Here is a 12,432-nt window from a genome sequence, read left to right as displayed (position 1 = left end):
AGCCAGGAAGGGCACGGGTCCAACAAACATGTGGAGGAGCTCAGCCTCCCCATAATCCTGTCCACTTCATCAGGGGTCACAGAATCAAACTCTTCCCAGGTAACATTGACAAGACCGCCCGTGTCCTGATCGCCTGACTCTGCCCAGCTGGAGTCCAAACCGGTCCGAATCCAAGCGATTTTATCCGACAGATGTTGACTAAATTCCTCGGCACGACCCTGCAAGGGATCCTCCCTCACCTTGTGGTCATAAGTCGAGGACTACCTGTATAGGGAACACTAAGATGAAAGCTTGAAAGCTCAATCCTATGAAGGACAACTAACTGGGTACATTTAGGCCAAAGAACAGAAGGAGAAGGGGTGACGAAAGGGTCTTTTAATGCTTTAAGAACTATCACAAGAAAGAAAATATGGATTGGTTTCCTTGAGAATAAGATGTCAGCCCTTGTGGAATGCATGTGAAAAAAAAGACATTGTGGGGATTCCAGGAATGCTATTTATCTTGAAAGCCTCCCCAAGTTGTGCTCCATTTCTTCTTACAGGCAGGGTTATTTTGAGTTTCTCGTGTTTGCTTGTCTCTGGACTGCCATAATCTTTTCTGCACTCCTTATTTCCTATAAGGTCATCTCTAAATTCATTTTCAAATCAAAAACAGGTGGAAGAGGTACAGAGGGAGGCCCTAACTAATTGGACAACCACTTGTCTGGGATCAGGGATACAAGGACTCCTGCTTTATAGTTCGGTTCAGCATTTTCATTATTTAACTATGGAATCAAGCAATTATAAGAGGATGGTAGATACTTTCAGAAATGGAACACATTTGTCTTTATAGAGCAACGCAACTGGCTTCACCAAAGAGGCTGGGTTTGAATTCTCTTCAACATTTTATACACTTGAGAGTAACGCTTAAGTGAGATGCCAGACAAGGTAATATTACTAGAAGCAGCAGACGATGTGCTGGAACCTAAGGATTTATGTAAACAAGTAAAATGTAATAAATAAATTGTTCAGTTAGGATGATTAATGATTTCATATAGAACTTTGTAACTGTTGTTTGCCCTTGTTTCTCCTACATTCTTTCATCAGTAAATTTTCTTATATCTAAAGAATGGATTTCACTGTTTTAAAAAGGGAATTTTATATTAAAATATTTTTCATGTGCAAGTTTTAAGAGTTTTAAATTCAGTTTTAGCACAAGGTTTATTACGTTTTATATTGCTGGGCTTTGTATTTTTGCCTGTTGTTTTCTAAGGATGGACTGAAGAGAGAGACCTTTCATCAAAGGTTCAAGAACTGGAAACACTGTAGGGTATCAGGATGTTCAATCTGACTGGGCAAAAGCTATCCAAAACTCACAAAACGTTGGAAGAAAAGTCCACCAATGAAGTGTCTGTCTGTCTGTCTATCTTACATAGTCACCCATTTCACAAACTCTGGGTGTTGTATAACAAGGCTTAAAATATTTAAATTAATAAATAGTAAAACACTAATCATTACTATTACAAAAAAACCTATAAAAGACACCGCTAATAAGGAAGTAAAGTGGGGAAATGTTAATAATAGTGGAGCCACCCCAATAATTCCCAGGTGCCCTATTAAGACCATTCTCTCTGCTTATATCTTCAGGGTATCCAGCTCATCCTATAGCCACCATGGATTTCGACCAAGCAGAGCCTAAGGCAGAAGAAAACAGCTAGTTTTCCACCTTTCTTGTTAGGAAGTCTTCCAGTGAGGGTTCTTCTTAAGACTGCAGAACAGGTGACTTCCGGTGGCGGTGCGGCGCCGGAGACAGCCCTTGCGGGCTGCCCGCGGCTCAGCTGTGTTATTTCCACCCGAAACAGCGCCGATCAGCTGTTCGGGTGGATTTGAAGCCCCCTCCTCGGGAGAAGAGGAGGGGGTGAGCCCCCAGGTAGGGGTTGAGTTCTCCGGGGCCGCCTGAGCTTAAAGCTTGGGCGGCTGAAGGATCGAACTCCCCCGTAGCCTGGGTTGCTCCCAGCTGGTCAGCGTCTCTGCTCCGTGATTTCTGGAGCCGAGCCAGGCGTTTGCGACCACCCCTGCCAGAAGGAAAGACCATGGAATAAAAGGAGCAAGCAGAGCGGTACAGGAGGAAAAGGTGAAGAGGACTTTTATGGCTGCTTTCTAGCTTAATGGATTTTATAAATTTAAAAGTGAAAGTGCGTAGTAAGTGAAAGTAAAGATGGCGGCTAAATCTTCCCCAAAAGCTCTCAGGAGTGCTGGAACTTCTCCGATGCAACAGTCATCATTACAAGCGTTGCTTCTTCCTGATGTATTGACACCGAAGGATCTACAAGATGCTCTTGAAAAATATGCCCAGGTAATTCTGGAAACAATGGGTGATAAATTTGCAAAGATGGAGGAGAAATTGGAGAAATTGGAGGAGAGAATAGAAGAGAGGATGGAAGAGAAGTTCAGAGTGATGAAGGTAGACATTTTGTCTTCAGTGTATAGAGTGGCTGAATGTGTGGAAGATTTGGAGGAAAAAGTGGAAGATTTGACTCAAAAGAATGCCATATTAGAAGCAAAAGTACTGGAGAATGAAGATTTAAGAGAAAAAATGGACACAGAACTGAGTCTTGCTCAATATTTCCAGATGCAATATGCTGTTAGAATCAGAGGTTTAAAAGAGAATATTAAGGAAGACCTAAAGCAGTTGATTTCTGAGGCTCTGGAAGTAGTATTGAATCAGCCAGCATCTGAAATAAAGGGAGGCATGGATAAAGTGTTTCGTGTGAATTCATGGATTGCTAGACAGAGAAAGTTACCTAGAGATGTGGTGGTTTATTTTGTAAAGAGGGAAATTAGAGATGAAGTTATTCAAGCTGCCTATGGTACTAAAGTTGTGATTGCTGATCAAGAAGTTTTGGTTCTAAAAGAAATTCCTCCAAAGATTTTAAGGAGAAGGAAGGATTTTACATTTTTAGTGCAAGAGCTCAAGCAACGAGATATAAGGTTCAGATGGGAGATTCCAGTTGGGTTGATGGTGATGTATGAAGGTAAAAGGCACCGTTTGGCCACTGTGATGCAGGCGCGTGATTTTTACAATAATGTTTTAAAAGCAACCCCTCTATCACTTCTGGAAGCTGCAAATGGATCTGGAGAAGGAGAACACCAAGAGGCTGAAGATGGACAGACAGAGGAGAATGGTGCTGGAGGAGATCAAGCTATAACCTCTTTGGATGATTCTGGAGAGCAGAGGGAGACGCGTGCTGCTTTAAAACGATCAAAGAAAAATAAAAGAAAAATGTACTTACAGCCAAGCACTGGGAGGAGTACGGCTTAAAAAAGATAGTCCTATTTAAGCAGTGCTCCAAGAGCTTTGGGATGATATGCATGGCAATTAAATTTTTAACTTGGAACGTTAATGGAGTAAATTCATCACAGAAGAGGAAGAAAGTTTTTCAATATTAATGATCAATAACAAGCTGACTTTTTTAGTTTACTTTATACGAAGTTTGCCCAGTTGGATTATAAAATTTTTTATTTTTATGAGGGATTGGAATGGTGTTTTGGATGTACAGATGGACAAGGCTGGAGCTTTTAAGCGTGTCCCAAGTCATGTTAGACTGCCTAAATCCTTTTTTGAAATGAAGGATGACTTGGAACTGTGAGATATTTGGCGTGAAAGACATTTGCAAGAAAAGGATTATACTTTCTTTTTTCTGACAGATATCAATTTTTTTTTCAGGATCGATTTTATTTTGTTGACTAATGACTTTTTTTTAAGGATGAATGTAAACAGCGGTTAAAGGGTTTTTTTTTTTGAAATTATTATGAATAAGGGCACCTCTATGGACATGGTTTGGGATGCTAGCAAGGCCTATATGAGAGGGGTGTTGATATATATGAATAATAAATTTAGATGTGTTGTGGAAGCTAGGAGGAAAGAATTGGAGAATGAAATAAAGGAAAAAGAAAAGGCTTTGATTTTGAATCCAGAGGATGTGAAGTTTAAGGAGGCTATTAAACTGTTAAGAGGAATGGTTTGAGTATATCCAGAATAAATATGGGACAAATGGATTGAGTATATCCAGAACAAATATGGGACTAAAAAGTTTTATGTAGTATTTGAATAAGTCTTCCCTTCTTTTCTCTTTTTCTTTTTTCTTATTTTATATATTTTATATTAATAGTGTTTGTAGTTATCCTATATGAGCTAGAGAGTGATAGATTTTAGAATTTACGGTTGTTAGCATATGGTTGTTTATGATTCTTTTTTTTTTTTGTTTTTTATACCTTGTACTTAGCTCTGGGAAGTCGGGGGGGAGGGGGGGAGGGGAAAGGAGGGAGGGATAGGGGAGAGGTAGGGGGGATTGTTAAAAATAAAATGTATGATAAAACTTTTCAATTAAAAAAAAGACTGCAGAACAGGTAGGAAGCCCAGTCTGCCCTGCTTCTTTAAGTAACGACTTTGTAGGGACATATCCTTATCATTTTTTAAAAAAATGCTTGCGCTCCAAATCCCACCGTGTTTATGGAGACCCAGCAACTATTCTCTCCACAAAAAAGTGACCAAGTTTAACCCAGAGTTTACGCACAAACCTTCTGTAGTAATCCAAGGGCTGCAATAGCATCTCGAGAATTACGAGCCACAACGACAGCCTCCAAAAGGCTCCGCAGTGCTTGTGTCTGGGGATTCATGGCCAGAGTGTGGGGAACAGACTGCAGGTGCTGCTCCAGCTCGGCCATGCATTTATCATAGATCTGTGCCACGTCATCAGTTGCCCAGGCTTGCTGTATTGGGATGAAGCAAAGATTGTGGTCAGATCACTGAGGAATCATTTTATATACTTGCTTTTAAAAATGTCTTTGGATTAGTTTTCATCATGAGCATTACTATCAGCATCTTCAAAAACACTGTTGTTTAAATAGACACTGCTGGAATAATAGTCACCTAAGCCAAGAGCTTATACTGGACTATTCATGCTGATCTCCAAAGCCCTTTCCACTTTTAAATTCAGTGATTCTATGACATGAATAAACATTAAGCCTTTAATAGATTGTAGTAGATTTTAAAATTTTCCTCTACAGTATTATGTCACTTTTGAAGAATAGCACTACTCATCAAAAGTGTTCTTCAAAAGCCACTGGATAAGACCCTTTTCTGACTAAAATGGACAGCTACCTTCATAGGCTGGGCCAGGATTCCTGTTGGTTGGCTTGAATCATTTGTTGGCAGGAAACCAGGAACATTTCGTGCAAATTCTTCATATACAGCTAGCTGCTTTGGGTCCACACCACCAACCTTAAGAAACAAAAAATGAATGTCAGTAAAATATTTCCACAACTGTATTCACATCAATATTCAGTCAAACTACTATATTTGAAAGTGGATTCCTCAATTACTCTTGCTTGCAACTAATTCAGGAAGAAAGACTACAGTTACTGCAGTTTAAGAGCAGATCTTTCTGCATTAATGGCAAGCCTGAAGTTCCTATTATTGCTAGAAATCTTGCTCTGTATTACATGCACACAGTACACAACATTCACCAAGTTCAATGTGCCTGATGACAAAACCAATTTCCAGTTCTTAGGCAACTAGCAGAAGAACAGCAGGAAAGAAAGGGATTCCACCTGGTTGGGTTTCCGCAAACTATTAAAAACAGAATTATTCCAAAGAGTACCAATGAAGGAGAATAATTGTATTCTAGACAACCCACCAGACAACCAGATCAAGAGAACCCTCAGTGACCTCACTAAGAACGGTCAAATTACCAAAGAAGAACAGTGGCGGATGAAAAGCAGTGGACCCTATCCTCCCACACTTCTGCAGATGCCCCAAAATACACAAACCTGGCATCTCTACCAGGGACCCCTACATACAACACTGCAAAATAAAGAACAAAAAAGCTTGGGCATCTCACAAGAGGAAGCCAACACTTCATTAACTCTCCACTACAGGGTCTTCAAACAATCAGGGATGTGACTATAGATGAGGACAAAATCATGGTCTCACAGCCCTGTTCACCCCTATAGATCCAGAATTAGCCAAAGAATCCATGACTGCAGTGCTTCACAGCACACCTAATTGAATACACAAAGATCAAAATACCCAGGATTATGGATCTCATAAACTTCGGCTTAATTAGATACTTCCAATTTTATAGCCAAATTTACCAACAAATTAAAGAGACAACTATGGGATCACCACTTTCAGGACCTATAGGGGAGGTCGCCATGCAACATCTAGAAACCATATCACTTCCACAAATACAACCAAAAATATGGATCAGATATATAGACGACACCTTCACCATAATAAAGACCAATTAGAGAACCATCAATAACCTTTTTAAAAGGAATCCAGGTTACTAGAGAAGAAGAAAACAACTCACTACCCTTACTGGACATCCTGATCAGCAGAGACCACACTGACAAACTAGAAATGCAAGTTTACAGAAAAACCACCCATACTGACCAGGTGCTTCACTACCAAAGCAACAACACAACCCAGTTCTTATTATTGCAATATGTATGCATGTTTATTTTTTATATCTTTCAGGTTTTATGTCTCATATGTATGCATGTTATTTCTTATATCTCTCAGGTGTTTTATGACAACAAGCAAACCTCAAACGTGTATTTGCATTTGTATAACTACCGTTATATGAATTTATATGGTGGTATTATGTAATACCAGACGGGGAGTGTGCTGCCACCACGTGGCTGTTTTGGAGAAATTACAATGTGGGCAGTCAGACCCTCCTACCCTATGATGTATTTCCTCTTCCCTCCCCTTTTTGGGATGGACTTCCTCCTTCTTTGTCCCTAGAAAATCTCCTCCTCCATTAACCAGCAAACATGTGACAACAGCAGACATGTGCAGACGCTGGGTGTTTTACCAGTTTCTGACCTTGGAGATATCTTGGAAATGCTGTACAAACATCATCTTAATGCACCCACCTACTGTATTTGACTCTACATGCAATAAAGGTATTTCTATATGATAAAGGGTGTTTCCACGAGTTCAACTATCTGGAGAGAGAGCTGTTAATGGTAATGGCATCTGCTTATATAGACCATAGAAGTCTTAACAAGGGATTAATTACAGTACAACGGCTTTTGATCCAGAATAAGGCCAAATCCAAAAATGCCAGAGTATTTCTAGAAGCCTGGCACTCTGACAAATCAGCAATCAATAGACACATAGACAATAACAACATCTATAGACTACTATGCAAAAGAGACAATCAACTAGTCCAAAAGAGAAAAAGACTCAAGCATCTCTCTACCAGTAATCAGCCTTTAGATCATTATAATTAGTTCCAAGGTCAACTTCAGACCAACAATCAAGTAAGCAATACCCCAATCAAAAAACTGCCAAAGAAGTCAAAAGCAAACAGCCCAAACAATCACTAAGACCGCCCACACCCACCCAGACAGGCAAGGTTGCCCACTATCTCCTCTATTTATTCTTTCTCTAGAAGCACTCACAAGAATAATTCGAAAAGATAAGCTGATTAAAGGACTAGAAAGCAGAAAAGAGACATTTAAATTACAGGCTTATGCAGACGATTTAGTTTTCACTTTGGAAGACCCCTTAAAATCTGGAACAAGATTATTACAGGTGCTGGAAAATTATGAAGATATCGCGGGGTTGAAGATTAATAAAGAAAAAACTAAAATGTTAGTTAAAAACATGTCCAATTTACAAGAAACTGAGCTAGTAGAAAAAATTAATATCCAGGCATCTAAAAGAGTAAGGTACTTGGGGATCCAATTGTCGGCAAGATGTATTATACCCAAAAGAGAAAATTAAGACAAATTAATAGATCAAGTTACAACAGACTTAGACAGATGGAAAAACTTGCAGCTCTCCTTTATGGGAAGAATAGCGACAATCGGTATGGATAAAGGATTGGATACACTTAAGGAACAGAAGACTACTAGCATTAGAAGACCATGACATGCAAATAGGGTGGCACACCATAATGTGGGACGGGAAATATAAGGCTCATCAGTACTTCCAGAATCATCATATTAGACGGGCACTATTAGACGTGTGGATAAAAATTAAAAAAAATAATTATATAGAAATCCCCAATTGGTTATCCATATTAGAGATATTCATGTACCCCAAATTCATGAATTTAGGAAGCGTAATCACATATAAAGATATCTTAGACGAGAATGGAGACCTGAAAACAAGGAAAAGACTATTAGAAGACGGTATAGAGCTAGAATGGTGGGAATACTTACAAATACAGTCACGATACAGAAAAGATTAAAAAGAACCAGGGATAAAATTAGAGCATACACAATTAGATAAACTCCTTCTAAGAACAGAAGATCAAATGATAAAAAAGATATATCAATATTTATTAGAACAAGATTTGTTAGAAGAACAAGTAAAAGAAACAATGTTAATCTGGAGCAAAAATTTTCGTTACAGTATTGACCTAGATAATTGGCAATCATTATGGGATAGAAACAGGAGGTTAACGCTAGCCACCTCCTATAAAGAAAATTTGTACAAGATGTTTTATAGATGGTGCCTTCCCCCTACAAGGCTAACAAAAATAGATAAAAAAATCTCACCGACATGCTGGAAATGCAGAAGGCTTCCAAGGACTTACTGTCACATGTGGTGGGAATGTTCAAAGTGCGAAATTTTTGTCATTGGATAAAAAATTGGTTGGAAGAAATATTATTACAAAAAATTGATTTAAAACCAGAAACCTTCTTATTAGGGATTATTAATGATAAACTCAGGAAAGCATCTTTCTACTTACTATTGCATATTTTAACTGCAGCATTTGCTTTTCATCTGGCTAATGGGCCACAGAATCCGCTAACAAAATGGTGGAGCAATATCTCAGATGCTGTTTCCTACCAACAAACAAACTGGACTGACCTCCTCCATTTCGCAGAAGTGGCTTACAATAATTCTGTTCACAGCAGCACTGGCTACATGCCTTTCAGAGTAGCCACAGGAAAAGAGTTCAGCCCAATACCTTAATACCCTCAGGTGCCCTCCGCTTCCCAGACACTTGATCAATGGTGGGAAGGAGTTTGGAGGAACACGAAAACTGCTTTAAAAAAGACTTCTGAGACCTATAAAAAGCAGGCTGATAAAAAGAGGGCTCCCCAAAGAACATTCCAAGTAGGAGAAAAGGTTTATCTGTCAACTAAATATTTATGCCTCAAATTACCCAGTAAGAAATTAGAACCGAAATTCTTGTGGCCTTGGAGATTGGTTTTGTAGTATACTGTAAATTGAATGTATATAGTATTCAGAGAAAATCTGGACAACATTCTGTCAGGGATTCTTTCACATAGAGTCTTGCATTAAATAGGGATCTAGATTTGAAGGTAAACTGGGATTCTACAAACTCCTACAGGTGACAATCAACTCAGATCCTCTACTGATGTCTCCTGGTATGAATGTGTTATGGTAAAATTGAGCTTTGACAAGAGGGCTGAACACCATTTGAAACTGGATCCCCTGAGAAGTTCAGACAAAAAGTCTGACATGGTCAATATACCACAATTGCCAAAGAGAACATTGTACTACTTTATATTTGGATATCTATGCATCCACTAAGAGTAGCCTTAACCTAATGTGGGAAATGTACAATGGGGTCAGAATTCAAAGTACAAGGAAAGAGAAGACAAGACTTGATTATTCTGGGCTACCCTGGCTTAAAGTGTCCTAGCCACTTGAGCAATTTATCCTTAGGTTCCTACTCTCCTACATCTCCTGGGGATGCAGCACTTTTGCTCATTGGGGCAGATGCAAAGCTGCAATGGTTACCTCTTGAATGGTCTTGAAATGATTTCTAAAAGACAAATTTAGCTGAAAAGCATTTACAACTTTTTGATATAGAGGCAGCCAAAAATACAAGTGATCCTGAGAATGTAAAAAAGTAATGTATGTCCAAAATATATGTAGGTGAGCAATTTCACTTGATCCCTCTACTTGGCAGTTTCTTGCTCACAGGTTGAAGACTTCAAAATGCTTTGCAGGACTCTCCTTTCTCACCTTCAGCCTGATCTGTTCTGGCATACGCTCAGCCTGGTAAGTCAAAACCACAGGATCACAGTACCTGCGGCCCTCTTGCCGGGCATGTTTTCGGAGCTCAAATTCCTGTTAAGAAAAAAAGACAGAGGTGAATGACAGGAGGACTACATAGGATAGCCAGAGCCATAAACCAACCAGGTACTTACAGTCGCCAGCCTCTTGTCCATTTCAGGACCTGCTTTTTCCACCGCTGTTTTCTGAATGAAGCAGCAGGCCAACTCACAGTTATCTTGAGCCAACTGGGCTGCGGCCTGCTCCATCATCTCCCTCTGCTGTGGTGAAGCTGCCTGTTAAAAACTCAAGACATTAGAAGGGGACAGAGCCCATCTTACAGACTTCACTTTATATGACTTAAAATGAACAAATCTGTTTAACCAATTCTATATATTAACTAATATATATATATTAGTTAAGGGTTCAATGTGACTGAATTTAGTGGAGCTTACTCTTAAGAGCACAGAGTGTTTTCTATGATAGAGATTTCTTCCTTAACTTAATCTATTTAATTTAAAGATTAAATCTTTAAGAATAACATCTATTTTTTCTGGCAATCAGGAAATCCTATTTGTAAATTGACTTTTTTCTCAGTTATTACTTCTAACTTTTTTCAAATTTTACACAGGCCTGTATCAAAATACAGTCTCCCATACTAGGGTCTTCATACAAAACTCATTAGTTATAACTTGAAAGTTGTGCCCGTTTCCTATGTAGTCACTCTAAGAAATGCTGCATTACAGACTTCATGGGAAAGTTGAATTGTATGCCATCAATATATTGATATACATTTTATATTTAGCCAACACAATTCTAACATACTCAGCATAAAATTATTTCAGGATTTTCAAATTCTCAATATATTTCATGAGATATAAATATTACTTCTTGAGATTGATTTTCTTTAGAAATTACTTTATTATAAAAGATGTTTGGCTTAGATCCGAACAATACAGTATTTCCCCTTCAAGTTTCAGTATTTCTCCTTCAACCTTCAAGATTTTTCTTCCATTTGTGGTGCGCCAGTTGCGACCCTATTTGGACCGAGATGCCCTACGCACAGTCACTCATGGGCTCGTGACCTCCCAGTTAGACTACTGCAACGCTCTCTACATGGGGCTGCCCTTGAGGACCACTCGGAGGCTTCAGCTGGTGCAGAATGCAGCCGCGCGGGTTGTGATGGGAGTCTCCTGATACTCCCGTGTAACGCCTCTTCTCTGCGAGCTGCATTGGCTTCCAGTTGCCCTCCGGGTGAGATTCAAGGTGCTGGTGATGACCTATAAAGCCCTAAATGGCATGGGTCCAGATTATCTCAGGGAGTACCTGAGCCTCCCATCATCCTGTGCACTCCCACAGGGAGGGCCTCCTTAGGGTTCCGCCGGTTAGGGAATGCCGGCGGGTGATTCCAAGGGGGAGGGCATTCTCTGTGGGCATGCCTGCCCTATGGAATGAACTGCCGGTGGAACTTCGGACTGCCCCGGACCTTTGCTCGTTTCGCCGGGACCTGAAAACTTGGTTATTTGATCTTTCTGGCCTGGACTGAGGGGGTTTTAATTTAATTTTAAATTTTAAATTGTTTTAATCGTGGGCTAGTCTTAATTTAATTCTATTTTAATTGTATTTATTTGTAATTCGCCCTGTAAACCGCCCTGAGTCCTTCGGGAATAGGGCGGTATATAAAATCAAATAATAATAATAATAATAATAATAATAATAATAATAATAATAATAATAATAATAATAACAACAACAACAACAACATCAACAACAACAAAAACAACTGTGGTCACCCCCTTGCTTAAATGCAGGACACTATGGTTAGTCTTATGATTTGTTTGTAGCCAATTCAATCTACTCTAAAACAGGTATGCTTCAATAAACCACAGTTAATCTAAATTCTGCATGTTATCTGAATTCTAAACTGTAGTTACATTTTAATAGCTTCCTGGAATCATTGCACTTTTAAAGAATTCCACTTAAGAATGGATGCAGCAGACATGCAATCTTATCAGACAGGTACAAACAGTCCACCTTCCCTTAAGCTTGCAGAGCAGAGAAATATGAATTTTACATTAGGTCTTCCCCATATATAGGGTTTATGCAACCTCCACCCCATCTTTTGTGGTGGTGGGACTTTCTCTATTTTTATGCAAATATATAGCCTGTGTGCTTTATTCAATTGGGATTTGTCAGACATAGATAGAAAGATATTATTCTGTGGGCTTACACAACTGGCTATTTACATCTAAGATAGGATGAAACAAATCATATGGTGTTCCTTGGTGGCCAATCTCATTCTTTGAAATACCTTTGAAAGTATCAATGGCAGTTTTCATATACAATATACTGACCTGAACATTCAAATACATCCTAAAAAAATGTTAAAACAAATGCCCAAAC

The 12,432-nt window shown here is 39.1% G+C and overlaps 1 protein-coding gene across 5 annotated transcripts in view; it reads right to left on the bottom strand.

The window, feature by feature from the left end:
- Nucleotides 1–12,432, bottom strand: part of CNOT1 (CCR4-NOT transcription complex subunit 1) — a 160,559-nt gene that overhangs the window by 32,011 nt on the left and 116,116 nt on the right. For 4 of the 5 annotated variants that reach the window (XM_083370494.1, XM_083370496.1, XM_083370497.1 and 1 more), the window contains exons 32-35: nucleotides 10,185–10,325; nucleotides 10,000–10,104; nucleotides 5,143–5,262; nucleotides 4,560–4,751 (exon numbers count right to left, since the gene is read on the bottom strand). In XM_083370494.1, coding sequence (XP_083226620.1) covers nucleotides 4,560–4,751; nucleotides 5,143–5,262; nucleotides 10,000–10,104; nucleotides 10,185–10,325 — 558 coding nt within the window. The remainder of the gene's footprint in view (nucleotides 1–4,559; nucleotides 4,752–5,142; nucleotides 5,263–9,999; nucleotides 10,105–10,184; nucleotides 10,326–12,432) is intronic. The other variant, XM_083370498.1, reaches the window with a different exon arrangement.

The sequence above is a fragment of the Vipera ursinii genome, assembly GCF_947247035.1.
Source record: "Vipera ursinii genome assembly, chromosome: 10".
Lineage (NCBI taxonomy): Eukaryota > Metazoa > Chordata > Lepidosauria > Squamata > Viperidae > Vipera > Vipera ursinii.
This window is presented reverse-complemented; position numbering and strand designations above follow the sequence as displayed.